Source organism: Acanthaster planci, linkage group LG01 (genome assembly GCF_054643075.1).
Source record: "Acanthaster planci isolate LZ-2023a linkage group LG01, COTS_SCS, whole genome shotgun sequence".
NCBI classification, from domain to species: domain Eukaryota; kingdom Metazoa; phylum Echinodermata; class Asteroidea; order Valvatida; family Acanthasteridae; genus Acanthaster; species Acanthaster planci.
Window position 1 is genome coordinate 6,815 of NC_141777.1, and position 23,255 is coordinate 30,069.

Below are 23,255 nucleotides of genomic sequence, written 5' to 3' on the forward strand. Positions count from 1 at the left end.
TAACCAATTCAGTTCACGTGATAAATTTCTGTTAGGGACTTGTTCAAATCCTAAACAGGCGCATTTTGTCAGTAAGGAGAGTCACCAAAGAGCAAAAATATAACAGAGAAATGATTTCCAAAAACTTGTGTAAACGCAAAAACTGCCTCAAACTGCTTAGTCGCCGGCGCATAGCGCGTGGGGCGGGTGCCCCCTAGAGACATGTTTGTATTTTTTTTTACATTATTTTATTCTTTCAATTGAAAGCACCAAATTTTCAAAAGGCTATGCTTTCACATTTCTTGGGAGGTTCCTTTTATGGATGAAAAAAAAATTACCCCAGTTTGTAGAAAAAAATCCCACTTCGCCTCCTGACTCAAAACCTATATACGCCACAGTGCTTAGCTAGGTTAAGCAATCCCTATTGTCGGTATGCAGTTCACAGGAGTTCTTGTGTTTTACTTGTCTGAAGTTTGCTTTTTGTTTCTTGGGTTTATGTCCATATGCTCACTGTTACCTAGTCATTTCCGATTCTGCTAGGATTGAAAGGTCAAGCTCGTTCTCCATATTTGTTCTTCAGTCTTGGTTGTTGGAGAAAACTCGTCGAGCATTGGTTCCGCTCAAAGCCAAAAAAATCTGGTCGGCTTCGTTGATGGTTTATGGACTCAAATAAAAGTAAAAGGAAACTCATTTCCAGAAAATTGATTATCATTCTTCAAATGAGCATCAAAAATAAAATGTTGCGCAAACCACAATATTAATCTGACAATATTTGGGTATTGGCCAAAGAGGGCGCTATTTGTAAGCGTCGTGCGTGTTCGTTTTTAGATTGGTTCCTTAGCGAGATATCCTCAATGCTTGCCTGTTCTGAGAACACTTGAGTCTAAGAATCAGACGGTAGAAAGTTGTGGTGAAATTTGTATCCAAATTTTGTGTACGTGCGAAAGGAAGGTTGCATTTATATTTGATTTCTACTCATACATCGTGGACATATAACAGCGGTAAGTAATTTTACGTGAATAAAAACTACTCCAGCGTGTACAAGGTTCCAATTTTTCATGGAAATCATCAGAATTTCGTACTTATTTCTTACAACATGTCACTGACAATCAGTCTTTTAATATTCAGACGCCCGAGATCGAGATTGACAAGTTAACCCTTTGCCCGCCGCCAGTACCACACAGGCCGATGAACAGCATGGCCAAAGTAAGTGCTTTTATGTAAAACTAAGAAGCGAAGAATGTGTTTTTTTTTGACAGGAGACAGCTATAGAATATCATGAATACAGGGCCACTCGGTTTGAACTTACACAACAAATATAGGCCCCTAACCTTTTTTAACATTTGGACATGGTCCGGCATTTCCCAGTTGAAGGGGAAATTTCTCTTTTCTTCCCATATGTGAGTAAACCATATTATCAGATTATCATTATTGGAATCTCCAATTCTCACTCAATCCATAGACAAGTGCATTAGACATTTTAAGGACAGTTTAGAGGTGAATTTTGACTCGGGGGTAAGAGCTATTTTGAGTGGAATGAATTAATCCAAGCAAAAGTCTGTGAAAGGTACATGTACTTGAACCCAACTATCGCCCGACCATCATGACCATGTCCAAATGTTAAAAAAGGCCAAGTTACTCAGAATAGTTTGGATGTGGATTTTTTTACCATCTCCATTCATTTTGTGTTGCTTCATTCATGTCGTTCTCGAAAAGAACTCTTTCAACATCTTTGCATGCCTGTAGCCACGCCTTTACATTCCATATATAAGGCCAACGAGGTCATAAAATGGCCAAATAAAACAACTTTTTGATTGGATACCGCATTCCGCATACTGTACTAATCGACTCGAAGGCAAGTTGATGGAAACTGCACTACCGTGCTGATTCGTTGTGGGAACACGTACACTCAGGCAGTGTTTTCGCATGTACATGTACGTGTTTAGTCTAGCCGTGCGTGGTGCATACCCAGAGCAGTGCGTATGCATACATGTACATGTATGGGTCAATAAATTGCAGTTGCAACAGAATTTGAAGTTCTATTCTCTCTTCAATTTAAATCGTTATTCACTGTCCAGAGCCTTTGAAATGAGTTCAACCTTTAAGTGTGAGTGTGATAAATTTTTAGGAAAATCCCTTGTCAAATTTGTGGAGAAATTTGCTAATGAAAGATGATGAAAAGCCCTCGTCACTTTTCCAGAAGTGGCTGACAAGAACCTTAAGATCAACTTTCATCGGCCTAATAACATCAAGGATGTTACATATTTATTAATCTGGACCTTATTAGTGTTGGGTGCAATTGGTCGATATTCCTGCTTGCTCGGCTCTTGTTCGCTCGGTCAATATCATGTCATGCTTTGTCAATTCTGCCATCGGCCAATCTCCTGTTGTTTGTAATAAGACAGTTGTGAAAGATCTTCTCAAAAGGAGAGTAAAGTTTAACGATGACTTAAGATTTGAAGATCAGTGACTGGCAACAGTTTTCAGCACATATCTCTCTTCTGCTTCCTGTAGTTGTTGAGCCGCACTCGTCTCGTTAGCTACCTGCCGGGTCTGAAGTCCCTCCAGCAGCGAGCAGCCCTCGTCTGCACCCCCAGGGCGGGCTTCTCTTGCAGCAGTGCCGAAAGCGAACAAAACACTGAAGGTCTGTAGTCCTCGAGTTAATTTTGTGTTTCTTCATTAAGTACCAGCCGGGGTAGCCCCTGGTCAATTTTGGCAGAAATCCACCAGTGGCTTGACCAACAGCTTGACAGTCACTCAAACTTGCCTCGTGAAGCTGCATTGGCATACAGGAATAATAGACGTAAAAGCATTAAGGCGGAGTCAGAGGGCAAGGGCTCTGTATCACTAGGATAGGCTCAGGTAAACCTTTTGTGCATTCTAAATTGACTAAATTAATATAACTAAGAACAGCCTCCAAGGCACCAGTAGTCCATGTACATAACCTCTGTTTGCTTACTGAAAGAATTTTATATCCGGGAGAACACAGATTTTTTCCCCGTATTGACCTATAAGCTGTCTGGCAGAAATAACATGCCCTAAAAAGTCAAATTTGAGAAGTGAAAATATCGAGGGAATTCACTTTAGAAAAACACTTATTTTTCAGACCGGTCTCATAGGGTTTATGCGTAGGGTGTCAAGTGGAACTCTTTCATCTGTGCACATGTGTCAGTCCAAGGCCAACAGCACCTGGCACCAGTTCCATGGATACGCGGAGCTGAACATGTTCCTTGAAGACTTTTCCACTGAAAGCAAAATGAGTGGTGAACCAAGAAGTACAGTGTGCTCGCACGTGCTCCATCTGTTGTTCCCATATGCTGTGCATGAGTAGACGTGCCCTCCATCATGGCTCACCATGCAAGCCCTCTATATGGCATACATGTATAGCAATTTTTTTGTTGCCCTGTATTTGCTTCTTTGCTTGAGAAATTTCTGGGCTCACCAGCTGTGTGTCCCATTCCCCACATGGTCAACGTCCTTTTCCCACATATGAGGGGGATGGATGGAATGGTGCGTACTACCATACCTTATTCAAATTGTGATTGTGATTGTGATTGTGATATTCGTGATTGAGGACCAAATTAAACAAATACGTCATGGCTTATTTCCAATGGATAGCCCCGGTTAGATCTCTTGGTTTTAGAGGTGATAGACTCGTTTCCTTAGCTTTGCCTTGTGAACTAATTTGTCACCCTCCGATGGACCTGTGCACTGATGACGCCACACTTTATTTATGTGCGTGCTCTCCTATGGTGCCTAGTGAGACTTGAACCAAGTTGGACTTGCGTTTGCTCTTCCCCAGCCAGCCATCCCTTCACTGTTCACAGTTGTGCTCGGCCGCTCGCATAACTTCCCATAAGGCGCCCTCATTTGATAGTCTTTCCGCGATATCCGGCATCAACGTCTATTGTACGAGTGTCACACGTCACCGGTTAGTAAGTCTGACTTGACGGATAAGCCAATCAGACCCCCTGTCGGTGATGTGTAGTTATTCATAATTGCACGTGAATGACATGAATTTGCATAATGTTTATGGAATTTCCACCAATCAAAGAAGTCAGACTTGGAATTTCTACCAATCACAGCAGTCAGACTCGTAGACTCATTCATTATAACGGAGGTGTGAACATTGTAACAGTCCAGCAATTTGATTGGCTGCTACATAAGCTGATTCGCTGTGTACAAACGGTTGGCAGATTCGTCAAGTTGGGATTTCGCAACTCACAGTAATATGTAGACACAAGAGGGCGGGAAGCAAGTAACACCGTGCAGCCTCCATATCCAAAGCATAAATTCAAGACATCACGGAGGATCCCGACTTGAGGTCACTTCAATTCACACATAGGCAGTCACTGCTGAGCTGCCTATCTAGAGATCAGTGATTAGTACCCAGCCCTACATCTTGGAGAGCTAACATCAACCCTTTACCCTCAAGCCATGTTTGTACACTGACTGATGTCGTTGTCAAGGGGTGCTAAATTTCTTTTCCAGTCAGAAGAATGAAGGTGCAGGAAAGTCATTTTTTCCTCAGAGCAGTACTTTTTGCTTTCGTTTCACTTCTCCTGAATCTGTACAAAGTCTTTTCAAATTTGCAATTCCTTTTCTGAACGGGAGAATTTGAGACCATGGTGGCAGCAGACGTACTGATCCTTTGTCACAGTATTATTGCACATGCTCAGAACTGTGTACTGGTATGCGTTCTCAGAACAATGCGTGCATGCTCAGAACTGGTAAAATGGGCCGGCATGGTTGCGACCCCCGTGCGTCTCAAAGTCTCCCATTCCCAGTTGCATGCCTGAAAATGAGTAAGCATCAATTGAATTTTTGATTTTCAGATGTGCAGTGCATGGCGCGTTCGTCGGGAATTTCCGACGCCGACCTCGGCCCCGTGGGCCCGCCCAATCCTCAGTTCCCGCTGCCTGGCAACACGGGATTCGCATCTCAGGCCGGCGCTCACAGCGCCTCGTTCGTTCCGGTTGCCCGCAGAGTGGTGCCCGACATCCTCACCCGAGCGCTGCCGCAGGACCGACACGCCGGCGTTCTGGCCCAGTTTGTGAATACAGCGTCAGAGGTGGGTTTCCCTTTAACGTTTTGTGCGGGCTTTGGAAACTAGCTTGTTATTAAAACTTTTTATTTGTGGGGTTTGGCAGTATTTCAAAAATTTTTTTCTTTTGCTTTTTTTTTTTCGAAAATTCAACATTTTGAGCTATTAAACAACAAGCTTTTTTTTTTTCCTGTCCGTTTGACTGTTTTATTACTATGTAGGAACATGATCTCCCGGATGAAACCAAAGACAAGGAATCCTTCAAGGACCACCCTCAGGCCCTGGAGTGCATCGCCCAAGACTGCCCAGAGAACCTCAGAAAAGGTAGGCGACACCCTCTGGCACATGGCTCCTCCTTTGTTGAAATTGAATTCAGAATTCCCAGAGAACGTCTCAAATCTTGCAAAGCGTAATAATAACAGCCTCTGGAAAAATACTACTTGTTCCAAAGCAAAACCCATTGCTCTTTCTTTTAATAGCAATGGGTTTTCCAAAACTGGAACAGTCGAGTACATGTGTGCATGCTCACTAAGGAATGTCGTGTTACTGTTATTTTACCTTGAGCATGATATGCTTTTGGAGGATCTGGTTACCCAGATTAGTGGCTTGCATAATTTGTTTAACTTGGAGGATTGAGGACCGTTAAGGTTACTGTGGAGTATCTTAGTGTCCTGGGCTTGACGGAACTTATCGGGGGCTCGAGCCCACTCTGGAGTTGTGATGCGTGTGTCTGTAGGCATTTAATCACATTTAAAGTTGCTAGTTACATCTCCCTCACTACATCCCGTGTCCAGTTCAGTCTCGTAATAACAGAACATTTCATAAATGTACCACAAATGCGAACTTTGAATTTTTCTAAAAAGCATGATCTCGTTTTGATCTGAGCAGAGTAGAAATGGCAGAACTGATTACCCCTCCAAATCCCTACTTTTTGTCGGTGCAGATTTTCTGGGCTTGTTCCCCGGGGTGCGTCTGGAGAGTTCGGCGAAGCTGACCGTGGTGACCCTCTGCCAACGGACCAAGAACAACATGACCGGCTGGAGCAACGAGGTGGAGGAGGAACGAAACGAACTCATGGAAAACGTAAGCCCCCCGTGCCCGAGCTGACTTGGCTGCGGCTTCCAATTACGCGCGTCTCCGTGGGTAGCGACGCAGCCACTGTCCTGGACCCGCGTGTAAATGAAAGCCGCAGCCAAGTCATTCGGACGTAGCCAACAACTGCGAATGATACGGTTTTTGTCTGGATGGTTGGCAGAACACGGCCAAATGAAAAGTAGTTGAGTTTTGGTCACCCGATCTCACCTCGACAAATCACAGGGAACGCCCGTCCGCTCTGTCAAATGTTTTCGTAGAGAGATTGTGCCGCATTTTCCGTAAACTTGTTGTGTTCAGGGTTGTTCATGACTGCGTCATGTTTGTGTCTGGCATCCCATCCGTAGTATGGGTGATAGACATATTATTCTCAGTCATTTCATGCCCAGGAAACTGGAGATAAACACCGACCGATGAGCTAAATGAGCCAGTTCGGTATTTCAAAAAAAGCAAGGTCATTCGGGAACAGAGCACATGCGCAAGTCCGTGTAGGGCCGTGCTGATATAGGACAGTCCTCACATGTGTGTCCAAATGTCCTCAGACATGCGTCCGAATGCCCTCGGACACGATTCATTTTGGGCATACGCCTTTGGAATACCGAACTGGCTCATTGTCTGAAAAGAGAGTTGCTATTTCTTTTGTATTTGCCCCTCAGGTCTTTCCAAACCTTTTTTAGCAGTTCAGTAGACGTTATTTTTGTGCCTTCTTGTTTTTTTGGCCCCCACATGCGTGCAGTTTTTTGAGAGTGCCAAAGAGATGTGCAGAGTGCTGTCCAAAGCGGGTTACTGGGCCGACTTCATTGATCCATCATCGGGCCAAGCCGTGAGTACACTGCTTTTCTCGTCCTCATATGTCCAGCTTTGCATTTTTGTGACACACGATGGCGCTACAGCGGAGATATCACTTCAGACATTGACAGCGAACCTGAAATACAGCTCTCTCTCACTCTCTCTCGATTGAGTTTTGCCACTGAAATAAACGATAATGACAGAGAATTTCCCTTGGTGAAAACTGAAACTTACTCCAAATTTCTGTACCCAAATTAATATGACATTGAACTTTCTGTGATAAGGTGAATCATATCACGACATGGGAATTACCACCGCACACTTTCAAAAAGTCCTGAAACGGTCTTACGTATGGCAATGAAGCAGCAGGAACCGTATATCAGTTGTGCCATACACAATTCACAAGGGTATTTGTGCCAGGAACTTTCCGGATATGAATCCTCCAAATTTTTCAACAGTGCAGGAACTCAACAGAACTTTTTTTTGCACTTCGACTTTCAAGGCGCGTATCAAGCCTCTGAGGTATTACAGTAACAAGTCTCTTCCTTCCTCTAGTTTTTGCAAAATCTTCCAAAGCCTCTAGAATCTGTGATGTTCATGGTGAATGCTACAAAAGCTTGCCGGCACATTTTAGTTTTTGAAGGATCCATCTTTGCAGGATGGGTTTGAATTCTTCTCTTGAAACCACTTCTGGGTAATTCCAGAAATTAGAGGTCCATTTTTTTTCGTGTCCCTGTCACATCTGACATATGACTTTGTAAGTTAAGAACACATTTTCTTCACATTTTTTTCACATTTCCAAGAGTGATGAATTAATGCAAATTACCTGCCAAACAAATAGTAATAGTTTGAAATCAATTCCAGTGATATTTTTATGTCAGATAACAAAGGTCAGACGGAACAGGAACACGAAAATGTCACGCTTCTGGACCCCTACTTTCTGGAATTACCCTGGTCTAAAAAATACACCCACAAGAACACGTTGTCATAGCCCCTTTAAAGTCCAATTAATCCAAGCTGGCCATTGGTGCTATGAAAAGCTGCAGTAAAACTGAGCAGCAAATAACGTTGCCTTGCAATTCAGGACCTCAACGGCACCTTCTACCCGCGTGGGATGCAAAGCCCTAATTAGAAGCACCGTCAGCGGTGGTCGTTGGCCATTGCCTGGAGACCGAGCCAGATTATTGGGGCAATTGCTGTGGGGGATGTGTCTGTGTTGGAGCACAGTAAAGTGTGCGAGAGTATGACGCATGCATTTTACATGTATACGAGAAGGTGTGAAGACTCAAGGCAGGAAAAATGTCGCTGCACTTTTTTCGAGCTGCGTCTTTTGGTGGCTCTCTGGATGCCTGCACTGTCTCCCGTGTAGCATCAGAAACATTCCAGGGGAAAAATGTTTTGAGAGTATGGAGAGTGTCATCTTTACTCGACTTCATGAGCCTTTAGTATCGGGAATTAATTTTAAAACTTGGGGCACATGGTCAAAAACCTCATTTCTAATGAAACATTTAATGACTCTGACTCCTTTTACTATTTTTTTTCTGAAATCATAGATTTTCATTCCTTCAGCTGCTCCAATAAATGGATTAAAATGTTACAAATAATATACATACATTTGTTTTAGATGTTCCTATAATTCTCAACAATGTACATGTTTTAATAGATTGTTAAGGCTATTGGTACTAGTGCATGTATGTGGCCTTAAAATATAACCTATATTATGCTTACAGTAAGGTATAGAAAACTGACAGAACATGAATACTTGACAACAGTGTGTATTGAAGAGAATCTTTTAGAGGTACAAACCATTATTTTTCATTTATCAACTTAACGAGTGCAATAAAATGTAGAGAGCAGCCTCATTCCCCCCCCCCCGGCAAAATTAATATCTGAATTGATCCAGAATCATCACAATTTTTTACAGGCGTCACGTTCATCAGTGAACCATAAGTACATGTAGTCTAGCCTTTTTAGACTTCTCCCCAAAGGTTCAATTTTGAATAAAATTGTCGTATGCGGATGCACTCAAGGCATGTAATGTCGCAAAATGTCCCCCGTGGGAGATTTTTTCTTTTCAGAGGGTGATGTACTCAAAGGATTTATAAACACTGGCACACTATTACAGACAATGCTGAAAGATCCAGTAAAGGCTGTTTTTTACGATCATGAACATAAGTGTCCATAGAGTACCGAAGTGTGACGTCACTGTGAACCAGAAAATGCAGTGCAAACGAATGGAGTACGCGCGCGTGTTGGTTCACGTGCTGGTTCTAGCACTAATGCCTTTTTAACACTAATTGTGCGCGTGACGTATTCACTTTGGTACTCTATGGCTGCTTAGTATTTGGTGATGGCTGTCAAAGTTTTGGCCAGATATCCGTAATGCAGATCTTTTGACAGTGGTGATGACTTCTTTTGGGGCTGTCTTTATTGAATGTACACGTAGTTTTATAGAAATGCGGAAAATGTGAAGGACTAGGTTCGTGTATCAAATCATTTGGGATGTAGTGTTGACTGGTTTTGCCGCTACTCAAATGGAATGGGATATGTCCACAAGCAGTGGCTGCTCATGTCTAGCGCCAACAGGAATCCAGTCCTTGTCACGGCAATCCGCCGGGTGTACGGCGCGATGAGATCCACCAGGACGCTACTGATGAAGCGATTCGTGTCCAGGTTGAGGATCTGGACCCGGTTGTCGGACTCGTTGTGGACCAGGAGGTAGCCGCTGGCCGTGGCCACGACGGCACCAGGCTGGGGTAGCTTGTCCAGGGATCGCACTTCCTTTGTGTACTCGCCGGTGGGCTTGAAGATCTGGATGCGGCAGTTCTTGGCCTCGTCACGAAGAGGTTGTCGCTGGGATCGATGAAGATGTAGTTGGGAAAGTCAAACTCGCCGGGGCCCGACCCGTGCTTGCCGATCTGCCTCCAGAGTTTGCCCTCAGATGAGAAGACAAAGACACAGTGGGCCCCGCGATCGCTGACGTAGACCTGATTGTCAGAGTTGATGGCAATTCCGTAGGGCTGCGTGAAGTCGTCATGGCCAAACTCTTGGACTTGACGTCCCTGGAGGGTCAAGATCCTGACCCGTTTGGCATTAAGTAAAAGAGCAGCTATGTTCTTGCTGTTAGCTGCCAGCAGTGTGGGTTCCTGACCAGGAAGGGGAAATCGTACTTGAACTGGCCATCCGGGGTTAGGCACTGCACACGCTCATTCTCAACTGTGTCAGCGACGATCAGATCGCCCTCGCAGGTCACAAGAACGTCAGTCGGGTTGTCAAATTGGCCTCTTCCGTGGCCGCGCCTGCCCATCTGCTCTCTCTCACTAACGGGCATCACCACATGAGCCAGGAGGACGCCATCCTGCCCGAGCCGGCTGACTTTGATCTCGTGGAAGCCGGCCACCTTTGGGACGTACTTAAGCGTGTAGGTGCAGATGACACCCCGCCGCTGGACGCTGCCAGCGACGGATGCTTCCACGTCGTTCCCCTCTGGGTCCAGAATGGCGATCTTCAGGCTCTGCAAAGAGAGCTTTTGCGTCTTCCCCAACTCCTTGCCATCTTTGCCCAACACGGGAAGGTTGTATTCGCGCGGCATTTCCATGGCGACAGAACAGTTTCCACCAATGAAGGCCTTGTTGGGGAGGAGGCGGATCGGTTTCACCTCCACCTCCAGAGGGCTGTTGCTGATTGGATCCCCGCTGATTTCGACTTGCAGGAAGTGAATACCCACTTTCTGTGGGGTGTAATAGATTTTATAGATGCCATTCAGACAGTCTTCCACTTTGCATAGTGTGACAGTGCCTTCCTGGTTCCTCAACGATGCACAGATGTTGGCCCCACCACCCCTGCATTCTTCTCCTTTCTGATTCACCCCTTTAACTTTGGCGGTGTTCTCAGCAAGGACAAGGGCTGGATGCGCATTAACTATGGTCCGCGATGGGTCTGCGTCTCCCAGATACACCGTCCCGAGGTGATCCACAAAGTCGTCAAACTGGCGCAGGATGGCCTCGTCGGCACGGGAGAGATGGAAGGGCGTGTTGGCTAGGTCCAGAGCTCTCTGCAACCCCTGCAGTACCTTGTCCAGCTCTGTTTCACCATTATTGTTCCGGTTGCACAGCAAAGCTCCCACGGGGATACCGTTCTCTGTCTTCATGGTATGCCCGTCGGTGGGCTCTCCCTCGGAGAAAGCCACCATGCTGCTGTCACTGTTGAGGCTGGCATGGTTAACGTTGACGGCCATCCTCTTCGGGGCCAGCAGGGCGCGCTTGAGCCGCCTGTGCTCCTGATGCAGCTTGCCCAGCAGGGCCTCCTCGCGCTCCTGCAGCTTGCGCTGACAGCGCTGGAAGCAAGCCATCACCTCCTGCCGCGTGGCCTCCACGTTGATCTCCAGCTGACGCTCCCGCTTCCCAATCTCCTCGTGGAGTTGCTCCAGGTCCCTCAAGGCCCGTTTGGCCCCTCCCTTTGCTTCCTCTCCCATCTCCCTGGACGGGGTCTTAGTGAGGTTACTCCCCAGGACCTGCTCCCTTGTCTCATCTTCCCCATTCCCGTCCATTTTGTGCGTCTGCCAAAGATACAGAGAGCGAAATTCTGTAATCACAATATCACATTAAAAACAAAAGCATGAATGTCGAGCTCATACTTAACTTCGCACCTTCACGGGACCCAAGTGAAGTCCCACTTCAAAGGTTCTGCTTACCATTAGAGATAAATTGCCACTTGCCATAGCAAATACAAGTACACGTACATGTTAGTCCGAGCTTACGATTAGTGTATGTAACAGGTTATCTCGGAAATCTTAGGTTATGCATAATAAATTCTGTAAGTAAAGATTCCGCGCTCAACCGGATAGATTGGAATGAAGCTGTTAATGCAGAGGGTTGAGTTAAGCCTGGTTTCCATCTGGTCGTTTTTAACGCAGACGGTCCACAAGACGTCAAGATGCAGACATTCGCGGAAGAGACGCGGCGCGACGTGATTCCACCAAAACGTTAAACAAAATGGCATCCAAAATTTGGAAAATTTTTACAAAAAATGCACTTTTTACAATGTAGGTGACAATGTTGCCTCCTGAAGCCAAACTGATACTCCAGTTTGATGTACATGTATTTTGTTTTAATTTTGTCGACAATTGGGGCTGCACATGTGTGTCGGTAATAGGAGACAATGGACAAACTGAGTGGTACTAAGTGAGAGAGACATCATTGTATGCCCGTCACTTCAGCGTGCGTGTTTGTATAAGACCTACTCAGCGACTTAACACAGACAGTCGGCAAAGTTGAACCGGGCTCAACTTTGCCGATCCGTCTGGAGCTGGTTTGCGTATATCTGGGTTATCGGCAATACTTCCGTTTGACATGTCTCCATGTGTCTGTGTTTGCAGTTTTGTATCTCGATTACGTTGCTCCCTGCGTTTCTGACGTTGATATGGAAACGAGGCACTAAGTGCAGAAGTCTTCCATTAGTCAGCCATGTAAACAGGGCCCAGGTTTGCTGCAGTTGTACAGTCATTTGCAAATGTTTAGGACCACCCGTACAAAATGCATTAACCTGAAAAACCTAATATCCAATCCATGATGGCAACTTATGTTTATTTTCTATGTGTAACCTCACTATCTTGACTGCATTTCCTTGATTTGAAATGCTAACAATTTCCTGTGCCCTCTACAGTGTATTTCTGATTACTTAGACTGGCTTTTTTTTTTTACCCACACTGCCTCACAGACAGAATGTCATGACAATGTGATGCAGGCCCAGTGACAGAAACACCAATGAATTCCAATGGTCTTAAACGTTTGCGAATTATGACGGTATTTGAAAGGCTCTGCATTTTGTGATGCCAGTGAGCCCGTACAAATTAAAATCATCACACATGTGCATGTACCTGGGTGCTTGTCTCCGCCCGATTAATTTGACAAGCAAATGCCAGGTTCTGGGAACACGTGGCAATGTGTGAAGGCCAATTCTGTGGCGCTGCCCCGTCACAGCTGTGGCCTGTCTCGGGGGGGGGGACACATGAATATTGCGCATTGGCCTTTGACCACACTCAGTCTAACCAGATCCGATGGAATTCATTTACAGTATGGATACAGTAGGAAGTTTTCAAGTGTTTTCACATGTACTGTGCCTGTGTACTGTGTACACGTTTCATGCCTATTCACTGAACTGCATTCACCTAGTCAGCCGACAGTCATTTTAAACACAATTGACAATGCAGAGGATGGACCTAATACCCAAGACTACATAGAGCTCATAATCTCCAGTCCCGCCCTCGCGTGTTTTTAACATACATTTACCCGATAAGTCCACCGCAGTACGCGGACTCAAAACTTGTTTTCTTTCTCCTGCCAAATTGCCGTCCAAAGGTCAATTACATGTACATGCCAGTTAGAACTTTGGATGTGTTTTATGGGGCGAGCTCACACGAGGCATTAACCGTCGAGTGTTTGTTACATTCGGAATTCTTGTTTGGCTGCTGCGCTGTGCACCCCTGTTTGTACTCAATGTGGTTGATGGGAATGTTTCAATTTATTTGGGGGGGGGGGAAATACCCCAAGGCTGTTTTCAACGTTGTCGTTGGGGGTATTTTGTTCATGCATATGGACAAGATTTCCTCCCTTGAAGTCACGGTACGGTGCACTTCTATTCAGTATCTGATCAAGATAAATGCATGCATGTACGTATGCAGGTTCATCAAGAACGCATGAGGGATAGTGGGCGCCATCTCCCCGTGTGGTCCGTACTCTTGTTTTTAATGAACCCAAATCCAGCCGTGCGTGCTGCTGTTAAACTGTCTGTCATTTTGGGGGTGTTATTTTTTTTTTTCTTTTGACAGCAAAAACTAAATGTCAAATTTGCACAGAAAAATATCTATTTACGGATCGCTCAGTAAACTCTGGGGTCCAGTTTTTTGGTGACCCTGCCACCTTTTGCATATTTTGTGAGCTTAGAGCGCAGTCCTTCATTTCCAAGAGTGATTAAGAAATGTAAGCTGACCAAAGAAACTGTCAAATAAATTACACAGGTCGGTGTGACAGGGACAAACGCACATGTACACGTACATGTATGTTGTCACACTTTTGGACTCCAAAATTATAGTGGACATGTGTATGCAGAGTTTCAACAACTTCCGAGCTAAATTAAATGGACTACCAATATCAAAGTAATTTTAGGGATGACAGTACAGCAGTTTAACTCATCATTACTTGTACTTTCACACGGGGGGTCTTCATGTTCTGAAGTTGGCCAGGTCTGAAAATGCCCCAACGGATAGTTCTTAATTACTTAGATTTACATGTAATTCTGCAATTTTAGAAACTTTCTGGCAACGTGTTATACGTGCCCAAGGAGATGGCGTTAACAGAATTCTGAAACCAAATCAGATTTGTGAGAAATGTAAGTAAAAGGAAGCGGAAGAGAAAGAGCACCAAGACTTGCCTGGGAGAGCAGTGATGTACACACATCCTGCTCGTAAATTTACCAGTTTGTTTTGTAATAGCATGACGGAAACCTTTCTGAGCCAGCATTGTCCACGGAATGCTCTCTGAGCTGTCTAAATGCCTTTTTTGGTCAGGTGCCGTGGGCCAAACGTGCTGTGAAGAAGGCTTCCTTTGTACATGTATGTAAGTGTTGTCAGCCATTGGAAATAGAGAGACTGAGTTTCTGTTCTTTAATAAAAATAAAAAAGTTCACTGTACATCTTTTGTCCGTGATGCATTTCAGCCGCTGCTGTTGTTGAACCACAAATAACCTCGAAAATGTAATCCCACCTACCGTTATTGTATTTCTGTGAAGGATAGATGTGGATTACATTCCGTGTTTAGCATGTTTAACACCCTTACATCACTAAATTGATTCACAATGAAAGTAATACTGTTGTAATTTCTTTACCGATTTACACCCGGTGGCCATAGTGTGTTTATGCATGCCGGGGAGAATCATTTGCACACTTAGGTATTGTTTAAGATTTAGTTTCGCTTTGATGTCTTTGGCTGGAAAGTGTGGGTTTAGTTTATTTAACCCCGTAGTGCGTGTGTCAAGGCGTGAGCCTTCTGAACTTCAATGTTGAAATATCATTTTTTTTTTTTCATTTCCTTGTACCAGTAAATTCCTTGTATAACTGTAAAAAGTTTTTTCTTTATTCAATGCCGTAGAAATTTAGCACCAATTATCATTTTATTGGAAGGAGTAGTCTGGTACCACACTGGCCGTACATGTACAAGTGTAATTTCGAAATGACCTATTAAACTTTCATTTCATCAATAGAAAGGCGTACTGCACTGCTTTTGAATGAGGCCCACTAGCCTTGACATTCCATTCGATTCGTAGGGCATTTCCACTAATGGCTATTTTTGTCGTGATGAAACGTGAGGCTGTATCCGAAAGATGTGGCTATAGCTTGAACAACCACCTAGACCTATGGCAGCCACTGGCTTACGGCTATTCCTTTTCCCGTAGATGCGTGTGTCACCCTAGCCAAAGCCAAGTGAATTGGACAAGGCCTGATTGTTTGGCTACTTTCGTACTGCGCCCCGGTAGTTCAGGCATGCGGCTATCGCCCCCGCGCATTTCCATTTGGACTGTGTCCATGGAGGCTGTGGTCTGCATCCATGGTCCTCCATTCACAGTAATGAGAAATACATCACATGAGATTTCATAAGCCAAGGAGCCAGTTGGATACATGCAGCACATGGTGCTGCCAACATTGCCGTGTTTAGATACTCGGGATCGATCACCCGCATCCCCAAACCCTCTTCACCAGCAATGATTTAGGAGTTGCTTAAGGTTACATGGTTACGGCTTTTGAAAAGGTCTGAGAAGACCCCGATGAAACATCTGAGACTGTTGTTGGGGCTGTTTGCATGTACATACATGCACTTCGCTGTTTAAAGTTTTAATTTGTACGTAAACTGCACAGCCTGTTCGCTGCCGGCCCATCCCTTGACTGTGGTGAGCAAGTCGAAGAGCGCCCTCAGCAGTTCACGCTCAGGACCCATTACGGCTTATACATATTGGCATACTTTGTGTGCACTGTACACCGTGAATATGTTCCTTATTTGTCTGCTGCCTACCCAGGCAAGGCACAAAATGCCAGTAAGCTGAAATATATTGTCTTAATGCCGCATGCTGTCACCTGCTCGTGCATGGCCATTGTGAGCAGACTAGACTGCTGTGCACTCTGCTGGTAGGAACTTACCATACGATGTCTCACAGCATCCCGCTGAAGAGGCAGTCACACTCGGTAGATGTTCACTGCGTGGGGTGTTTGATTTTCCACTTGTTTAATAATGACCCAACTCAAAGCCTGGACTACAGTGACAGAACCGAGATTTCAGTTGTGAAGTCCCTGCTAGTGCTCAGAGCACAATCTGCTTTCCACTTCACTGGCTGTCCTTGGTGACTAAACACAGTCAGTTGTCATACACACACACTCACCACACACACAGGAAACTGTCCACATTGCAGGGCCCTCGTCACCACGGCACTGTTTCTGGCCAGTCAGCAGTCCAGGCCCCTCCCCGTGGGTAGCTCAGGGGAGGGTCCCCCCAGCGTTTGATTGGCTGGCCAGATCCTGCTCCACACACAGAGCACATTCTTGCTGTATATTCATCCTGATATGTGGGGGTTATTACAAATATAATCCCTGATGTGAATGCAGGTTTATCGACTGATTTTGTATTGATTCTTAAAGGGGAATTCCACTTGCAAAATACACTGTACATACATGTGCAATGTGCATTGCAACTCACCTGTCATGCAAATTTTATCTAAATTTGGCAGCTCCCCGCATTTTTTTTTTAAAGTTTGGTTAGTTGGTCTTTGAAAGAACAGTAATAAAATAACTCACTGGACAGAATAGGATAAAACAGAACAGAATAGGATAAAACAGAACAGAATAGGATAAAACAGAAAAAAACTAAACATGTACAGTTTTTGGGATATTCCAGAAATTAGGGGTCCAATTTTTTTTTGCATGTCCCTGTCACATCTGACATATGATTTTGTAAGTTTAGAAGACATTTTCTAATTTCCAGGAGTGATGAGTTAATGCAAATTACCTGCCGAACAAATAGTAATAGTTTGAAATCGATTCCGGTGATATTTCCATGTCAACTAACAAAGACCAGATGTAACAGGGACACAAAAATGTCACACTTTTGGACCCCTAATTTCTGGAATTACCCCTATGAAATAAAGGTTGTGACCTTGACATATTTTGCTTTTTTAAGCCAATAAGTGCTTACGTTTGCCACTCCATCCCGCCTTCTTGTTCAGCCTCAGCCCTGAATATGTTATAAGGTTGAACAAGTTGAACAGTGCCTGAGTAGTTACATGTACATGTACAGGATTTCTCTTCATGCGATTTGAATGGCATGGGCTGGGGAGATTATCCATGGCCAGAATGCGACAAAATGAAACCAAAAATCATGTCTTCGTAAATATAAAGTTGGCGTCTCTGCCTCCCTCTTAAAATGATACAAATAACTGTTCTTCTGAAGATAGGGACCGTTTTGCCCGCCAAAACTTCCATGGAGTTTATTGTAATCAAATGATACTGTTTTATTGTCATTCCAAGGCCGAAAGCCACCCCAGTAAGGTCATCGATGCCAAGTCACAGTCCCAAGTTTTTGATCAGGAAACAAACAGCTGACCACTCACAAGACGGAAGTAAAGCAGCATTACTCATATCCAGAAATCATTTCCTCATCCTTGTTAGTGTTTAAACCTGTTGCCATGGTAACGGTTCATGTAATTGTTGCTGAACACAACATTTCCTCGTAATTTTCTTTCTTTAATATGTACATGTACATTGACTGTGGCTAATTGTTTCCCCCCAGTTCTGTAACTCACGGTGAGCCCTATTGCCATGGTAACAGATAAGATAATTATTTTAGTACACAAAGATTTTACGTGTAAACTGATTAAAATATGTACTTAGTTATTTAGTTCCAAATGGAAAGTGGATTAGGTTTTCTGCTGGCTTCCGTACAAAGCAGACGCCATTTTGAAATGGTGGAGGAAATTGATATCAGACTGTCTTTACATGTAAATGTTTAAGCACATCAAAAGTACACTGGCCAACTTCTGACGATGGCTGTAAGAACCTAGTGGAACCCTTGCACAGCAATGTTTGTCCAAACTTTTGTTTGGAAAGGTTTGTCAAAGTTGTCATACTTTAATGCGCCGTTGTGGTTTGGATTTGACAAATCTGTTCATAGTTGGAGTGTGGGATTTCCCATTTGTGTCAGCTTCAAGTTCCTGGCAAATCCAATGCTATCAGGTGGCTTTGTTTGCACCCTTTTGAAGGAGGGCTGGAGTTTTGTTTTGCGGAATTTGGTTTGGTCTTTGGACTCATTGGCTCTTTGCTACTGATCTGTTTGATTTTTTTTAAGAAGGTTTACATAAAAAATACCTGAATAGTTACAAACCGGATGTCCCATTCTTTACATCAGTACGTCTGTAAAAAAATGCCTCAGTTTATCATTAGTTTTGATTTATAGATCATGACTTTTTTTATCATTTATTCATCATTAGTTTTGATTTATAGAAAATCTATAGATTTTTTCACCTTTGTGCCCTGAACACCTTTTGAAAGACAAAGTTTATCAATTTGACTTCATGTGGGTTACTGTCGACGACTATTAATGTGATGTTGGATTTTTACATGTACATGGATACTAAACTGAAACTGGCAGAAACAGCTAGACAGGTTCCTTGTTCGCATTAGGTTCAAAAGTTGAGACTCAGTTTGCGATCTTTTCCACAGGACCTGTCTCGTGCTTTCCTGGTTGTTTTTTTCTTTGCTTGTTTATCTGTGATTCTGAAATTTGTACTCATACCATTGCCCACTATTAAACTTTAATTCCAGCCTGAATCCAACTCGTCATTGAAGTCTCAGCTGTGTCAGCATTGTGTCCGTAGCATCGGGAGATTTTAAGCCCTTGACTTGGGTGACTCTGGCCTAATGCTTCTCTGTGTTCTGCCTCACGAACAGTATAGACATTCTGTATCGTTAGGCCACATTTTACTGTCGGTTTGTTGGGACATTTGGAAACCTCCAAATTTTGCAGTCGCACGCCAAGCCACATATGCAAACTAAGTCAACCTTAGTATGAAAAATGGCTTAAGCTGCTCCATTGCCTGTGTATGCGTCGTGTAACGGGGTCGGCGACATTTCCACATCAGTGGGTGAAATAAAAACTGAGCAATTTTTTTCTCCGTGTCTCAATTTCATCGTGCTAGAGCCGTATTTAGAGAGCCAGTTGGAAACTAGTTTTAGCCGGGTTCACATATCCCTATGATGTTGACCTTGGTTCATTTTCCCAGCCATGAACTGTGAAGGCACCTGCTCAGTGGGTTGGCGACCTCCATGTACTGTACGTGGGTTGCGGTTGACCACTTGCTGTTCTGCTCTGAAAACAGGAACTAACGGAAGCCATAAAAATTGTACTAATAATTTCTTGGCATACTCAATACATGTAGTATTAAATACATATGTTCAAAATGGGTATTGTGGGTTTTTTCACACAAGTGAGCATCGTCTGAAATATTTCATGACAATGTCTTGCAGCCATAAAGAAAAGATTTGAACATTTTTTTAATTGTTTTAGTTTTTTAAAAAACTTGAATCACATCAGTGAAGCATTCAAAAGCATTCCACCACAACTAAAAAACTTTGAAGCTTCTTTTATGAACGGAAGAGAGAGACCAAAGACCTGAACTCAAGTTCAGAGAACTCGATCTTTAGAAGCAAATCTGGCCTAAATTTCGGGGATTACTCCAATGTTACTCCCAAGTCTGTAACATTGCGACAGTCTGCTTTGAGAAAACCCTGTCTTTGTCCAGTAATAAAGAAGCACACATACATGTACATGTACACTGTACTTTTTGTGTGTGTACATGTACACTTGTAAATCCCAAACTAGAACTCCAGGTCAGATTTCACAAAGTAACAAATACTCTAGGTGGAAACTGAGCCGGACTTCAAGTCCAACAAAACTAAATTCATGCAAGTCTGCGAGGTTTGATCTCTCAAAGTTGTTAGGACCTCCGAGCATTCATTTAGCAGGGAATTTGCCTGACTTTCATAGTTTGACCCAGTAGGCTTAAATCTGCAGGTCGGATTGTCAAAACCGTTTATCATAAATTTATCATATGTGAGAGATTGTGTGTAATGCTTACATCAATGTTGTGTGAGCGCCTGCAACAGTACCCTTGTGACCTTAGTGAGTGACTATTCTGCGCAAAATCTGCTTAATTTTGTGGCAGTTCTAAGCATATTAATCAAATCCGTGTGCTGATCAAAAGTGGGCCAAGCGTCAGTTTTACAAGTTGCATCCATTTCCATGCGGGCGGGGCGGCTGTTGGTGGCGAATTCTCGGCCGTGTTTTTGTTTTTTTTCCCCTCATTCCAAACGGGATGTTGTTTTTTTAATAGATATCTTTTAATCCCCGTGTGGAATTTTTCACGAGCCAAAATTTTTCATGCACGTCATGCAAATAGCTGTGTGAACCTCTGGAATCAAAATTGGGCACAGATTCCTCCTCCCTCCGGGGACCATCAACTGACATCCCCAGTTTTCGGGAGCCCGGAAATCATGCTCTTCTCCTGTGACCCCAACCCTGTCTCCTCCCAAAAGCAAACACACGAAAATGACGTTGGCCACTTTCACAGTTTATGAAAACTGCATCCATAGGCTATTGAAACCCCTCCCCCAGCATACATTCTGCATGCTCGTTGAAAGAAAAGAGAGAGGGAAAAAAATGGATGGCTCGGTGGAGATTCCATCTTAAATCCTTGTCCGCTTTGAGCTCTGGCACCTGCTTGTAGATGATAACCTCGAACCGTATCTAACAGCTCTTCTGTTTCCTCTGTCATTCTCTAAATTCTCCAGTTCCTTGGCGACCCCAACCCAAACACCACCCTCCTCGAGACGGACGAGAGGTTTCGCTCGCTGGGTTTCGAGATCGAGGACCTCGGATGCTGTAAATGCATCCGGCATTCTGTGTGGGGCACCCACGCGTTCGTCGGGACGATCTTCACTAACGCCCCGCCCGACTGCAAGCTAATATCGAGCATTCTCAAGGACTGAAATGAAAATACCGATGTGCATTGATGGTGCATGTAATGTGTGCTTTGCAGGGGAGCTGCTAATCACTGGCAGAACGGGGTACCAGCTACAGTGTCATGAGATACATACTGGGGTCGACTGGTTTACGGCTGATTTGTGCTGAGCATCTCTATGCAGTATTGTCGTCTTAGCAATACTGTGAGATCTAGGCTGAAATGTCAGTGATACTGAGGGCAGGATGCTGTCACTGTGAAAAAAAATAGAATATGACATAATACCCACGATGCCCCCATTCTATTTTTAGCTGCAGCACACACATACATATGTACTGGTACATGTTCCTTTTTAAACCATCAGTCTGATTAAAGTTGTGGAAAAGTGGAGTTCAGTTTACAAAATAATACGACGAAAAATTGACATACTGTTTGGAACTCTTATTCAAGTTTAGGAATCTGGAAAGAAGAGCTGTTTTTAATGTCCCATTTTTGTGCAGATTTGCGGAGGCTGGCAGTACTTCTCGAAAATCAGCGAATTAGGTTTGGAAAATTTGAGCCAATCTCAGAAAATTTCAGAGATTTTAGTCATTTGATTTTAGTCATGTGACCGTTGTGGCTGCTGGACTGAAGATATCTCTCGGCAGCATTTATGGTCTGGTGGAGTGGTAACCAGACTATTGCGAGATCAGGAACAGAGCATGCAGATAAAAGTGTTACACCACAGAAAGTTGGCTCACTTGTGGTTACGGCTGAAAGTTACCAGCTGTGCTCACTGTGCACATTTCTGCCAGGAAATATGAAACAGATTGAAGTAAAAACTGCAGTTAATTTTTAGTCACTGTTGGATAAATTATACCTCAGAATTCACAAGACCACCAAGAATGGACATTTCCCCCCTTAATTCCTGCTGATTGGCCGACAGTGGTATGGCGAGTGTGAAACCTTGTGCAGATTATTTGTGACCTGTTCCCATGAAGTCCAGACAGATCAGTTAATTAAAAACAAATCAAAGTTTGACATGTTTAGTTCTCAAGTGAATTCAGCTTTCCAGTTGGTTTTCTTTTTCACCTTCTCCCAAGAGACGGCTCTCATTTTGCCTACAACTTGCATGGGCTGCCAGAGTTCGGTTGGTTTTTTTAAATTTTACCTCCAATTCGTTTAAATTCTAATGGACAATTGTCCTAGTGGTTGTGTTTTCATTTTAGTATTTATTAGTACGCGTATTGTTACCGGTATTCATTTAAACAAAACCACCGGGACAGTTGTCCATTTGAATGTAAATGAATTAACTGGGCCTTTAAGCTTACGTAGTGGTTCTTTCCTCGCTTCCCACCTTTTTGTGGGTTTTCACCAGAATATTTTTCTGGGGTTTTCCTCCCACCTCTAAACACTGTAACTTCATCTCATTGTCTCCTCTCTACAGGTTTCTTCAGGCTTTGGAGCGACTGTGCCCAGGGCACTTTTGAGGAATCCATGGTTTCATTACCAGGGAGACTTAAATAAATCAAAAATAAAATAATGTTCTGATCACTGCGTGGGATTTTTGACACTTTACTTTGTACCAACGGCCAACCATAGATACAGCAGCCACTTGTAGGAGAAACACATCTGTGAGGTCAAAAGAGCAGAACCTTTACAACAAGTAGGGATTTAGACCCTAAGCGTTTTTGCTTTGTGTTACTTTGTCTGGCCTGGATTTTGTGGGAACAAGTCCTAATTTACATGTATATTGGTATCATATTCCAAGAACTTGTTTCCCGGTGTTAAGGGATAACAAAGGATGGGAGTACAGGTTTGGAAGCTCAGTTGTGATTTACAGGACATTAGCACTGCTCATAATGTGCAAGTCAGGCACTAAATTTGTTATTTCATAGTTTCCTTGAATCTTGTTTTTCCTCAAGTTTCCTGACGACTACAGCGATGTTGGTTCATATTTTCATTTCTTCCAATAAACATTGTCAAATGTTTTCTCTGTTGTATTCAAACCATGAAATTATGTAAACATTCTAAACCTCATTTGGGGTGGGAATTTATTATTTTAAACTTTGTTGAAAGCCATTTGGTTTTGTTAATTTTTCTGCCTCCAAACCTCAGAAATTGGTCCTGGAATTAGGGTTTCGTCTGAAGACAGTGCGCTCCTTGCATAGAATCTTGTATGAACTGGAGTAAATTATTAAAACAATGTGTTAATATTGGACAAAATTGTGGGTGCTATTTTTGACTGATGAATTTCGGAGGAAAATTGGGCTACAGTAGGATATGTCCCCACGGATAAACATTCCTAGATACA

At 43.6% G+C, this 23,255-nt stretch overlaps 1 protein-coding gene and 1 pseudogene across 2 annotated transcripts; one reads left to right on the plus strand and one right to left on the minus strand.

Moving 5' to 3' along the window:
- Positions 1–840: 840 nt before the first annotated feature.
- LOC147800212 (cobalamin trafficking protein CblD-like) lies at positions 841–23,167 on the plus strand. Its single transcript, XM_087139723.1, has 8 exons — positions 841–980; positions 1,108–1,185; positions 2,494–2,623; positions 4,815–5,050; positions 5,245–5,347; positions 5,967–6,106; positions 6,852–6,938; positions 20,793–23,167. The coding sequence occupies exons 2-8, from the start codon at positions 1,168–1,170 to the stop codon at positions 20,988–20,990; spliced, it is 912 nt and encodes a 303-aa protein (XP_086995849.1). The 5' UTR covers positions 841–980; positions 1,108–1,167; the 3' UTR covers positions 20,991–23,167.
- Positions 8,412–16,457, minus strand: LOC110973410 (uncharacterized; annotated as a pseudogene). The gene is made up of 2 exons (XR_015426116.1): positions 16,095–16,457; positions 8,412–11,462 (listed from the first exon to the last, which is right to left on the minus strand). The product of XR_015426116.1 is annotated as an uncharacterized LOC110973410 (transcript).
- Positions 23,168–23,255: the final 88 nt, after the last annotated feature.

Coding starts and splice junctions, on each gene's coding strand:
- LOC147800212 (XM_087139723.1), top strand. Junction 2,624..4,814: donor AAGCGAACAAAACACTGAAG/GTCTGTAGTCCT, acceptor TTTGATTTTCAG/ATGTGCAGTGCATGGCGCGT. Junction 5,348..5,966: donor CCCAGAGAACCTCAGAAAAG/GTAGGCGACACC, acceptor TTGTCGGTGCAG/ATTTTCTGGGCTTGTTCCCC.